The sequence below is a fragment of the Atta cephalotes genome (genome assembly GCF_000143395.1).
Source record: "Atta cephalotes unplaced genomic scaffold scaffold00001, whole genome shotgun sequence".
Taxonomy (NCBI): domain Eukaryota; kingdom Metazoa; phylum Arthropoda; class Insecta; order Hymenoptera; family Formicidae; genus Atta; species Atta cephalotes.
This window is the reverse complement of record NW_012130065.1, coordinates 14,665,011-14,667,656: the sequence shown is the minus strand read 5'-3', so window position 1 is coordinate 14,667,656 and position 2,646 is coordinate 14,665,011. Positions and strand designations below refer to the sequence as shown.

Sequence of the window (2,646 nt, the reverse complement as noted above, 5' to 3'; positions counted from 1 at the left end):
TAGAAACATAGAATATTTTATTTACAGTAAGAATATATAACTCTGCTTCATACATATAAATATAATACTTAATAACATCCGTAACAAATAATAATCTATCTATCTACTCTTTGATACCTTCATTTTATACATTGAAATTCATTTTTATCTTTCATAAATAATACAATGTATTTCCGACGTAAAGACATAATAAATATATCTGTCGATGTCAATAATACAAAAATGGAAATAATCGTACCGTTGTGACATCATCGCTTTTGCTCAGAATATAAAAGTGTCCATCGTCAGCTATTGATGTTTCAATTTTTCCTCGATGGCGGATGCGCTTTTTTCAGCGGGAACATTGCAGATCAACATCAAGCCGAGAAGTACCAAGGAAGTTCCGCACCACCAGGTCAATGAAGTGGATTCATCAAATACGATGTAGCCTACGAACGCCTTCGAGAAGGATATTTATAAAATTAGCATTTCATAATATGATCGGGATTTTTAATATTTTTACAATTAAATTATGAAAATTCACAATTAAACTGTGCTTGAAAAAATACACTTAAATTTCAACTTTCACGAGTATAAATGAAAAAAAAAAAGTGTAAAAAACGTGGCAGATGTAAATTATAAAAAACATTGAAAATGTTATATACGTATGTTTTTCACTAATTTTGGCCAAATTTTTTTTATTATTACTATTGCACCGAATTATAGATTCATCATGCAAAAAGAAAGTCTTCTATTGTTTTCGCACTTAAAAATTACCTATGAAAGAAATATAAAATATTGGAACTCAATGTGATCAGCAAGCCACGTGTTTCATATAAGATAATATATAGGACAAACTATAGATATGGATATAACTTCATTTTTATTTCTTGAGGTTCACCAATTGATGACGTTCTTAAGTTTAAAAGTACAGCTATGTATATTCCTCGCAAACCCAAACTTAATTTCATAAATACTTAATTTCATGCCGACGTAATCGATATATATATATATGTCGTTTTACTTATAGTTATCGCGCGAACGAATTAAATCAATTTTCACGGAGAATTACAAAAGAATTCTGTCGTGACGTATAAAACGATTATATTTCTGATCATTTTTACTTAATAAACTAATGAGACAAAATCTTGCTAATATTTCACGTTTAGAAAAGGAAAAAATAGAAATATTCGCGAAATGATATATAAACGTCATTATTTCTATTATTCTATTAATAATTCTTGCGCAGTGCGTAATTTCCCAGTGTGTAATATACTATTATCGAGATTGCATTTCAATAGCGTGTATCATATCATACAATTCTCGTTCAATCGCCATGTACCTGTGCACATATAATTGCTATGACCGCATTGTACACACTCGTGGAATTGCGTCTAGTTTGCGAAACAACTTTCACTCTTTGCGAACCGACTCTCGGAAGTATATCAGACCACCGGCTATAGACAAATAATTGCTACCGACAAATGTCCTTCGGCAGATTATTTCCCTACTTCATTTTATTCCATTACCAATGTTAAAACTTTCTCGAAAATATATCTTGCCAGATATTTCACGGCGATCTCATTTCTTTCTGTGATAAATACGATGGATGATCGTTCTGTCGCGACCTTAATTTCATTGGTGATAGATTTTCCAATTTGAAGAAGACTTTTTCTTTACAAAAAGGCATGTTTTAGTAACTTTCTAATTTTCAATTTCAGTATTTTTATAAATCACGAAAATTAAAATTTCGTTGAAATAGAATTCTATTAAAATTTAAGAATATTATTATTATATCATTGATTTACGGTTTTCTAAATAAAAATTATTGTATCTCTTTCAATGACAAGTTTTTAAATTTAAAGTCGAATTTTTTTTTTTGATGCAAAGTTAGCTAAAATTATAAAGAAAAAAGTTATATCAATGATATAATTTTTTTCTTTTTTCTTTACAATTTCATTATGTGTCATTATAATGATTGCGAATTAAAATTGGGATAAAATTCTTTGAAACTTCAATTGAGTAATTATTAACTATATTAATCATGACATTTGTGTGAAGTCTCCTAAAGTTTAATTTTCAAAAAGTTTTTTTTCTTTACTTATTACTTCAAAATAATTACTGATGCCAGGGGATTTTCGTTAATCAAGTTTAAGTTCATTGAAGAATTTAACCTGAGATTAAAATCTCACGAGAGGGAGATCGCGTTAAACCGTGTTATCTAAAAATATTATTTACGAGATTAATTATAAGATTTAACAACTCACCGAACAAATATAGTTTGTGGCTGCACTGGCGATCGTTATCGGCAAAGAAGATCCGCTAGCATGAAGCGCTTTGACAAAAAACGTACATCCTATGGTGTTGCACACGATCATGAAGATGAGAAGTACTCCTTTTAGAAACAACGATGACTACCGCAAAAAGAAAGTAAACATGTGAACATTATATTTTATATCTTTACATTTTAACTTTTTATTATTAGTTTTAGTGTTAAACTTCTAAGGTTTGATCTATTTTTAATTTCTTATTGTTAACTCGTCATTTTCACTTATTTATCAATTTAGATGCATGTATTTTTTTCTTGTTTCCTTTTCAAATATTGTTTAAATATTGTTCAAATATTGTCCAATTTGTAAATGCACACAAAGTTATTAAAATTATTAT

General features: G+C 28.6%; 1 protein-coding gene across 1 annotated transcript in view; it reads right to left on the bottom strand.

The window, feature by feature from the left end:
• LOC105617161 (transmembrane protein 42) overlaps positions 1-2,646 on the bottom strand; it is a 6,239-nt gene continuing 3,593 nt past the window's right edge. The window contains exons 2-3 of the mRNA XM_012198730.1: positions 2,247-2,393; positions 1-438 (exon numbers count right to left, since the gene is read on the bottom strand). Of these exons, the coding sequence (XP_012054120.1) occupies positions 289-438; positions 2,247-2,393 (297 nt within the window). The 3' untranslated portion in view covers positions 1-288. The remainder of the gene's footprint in view (positions 439-2,246; positions 2,394-2,646) is intronic.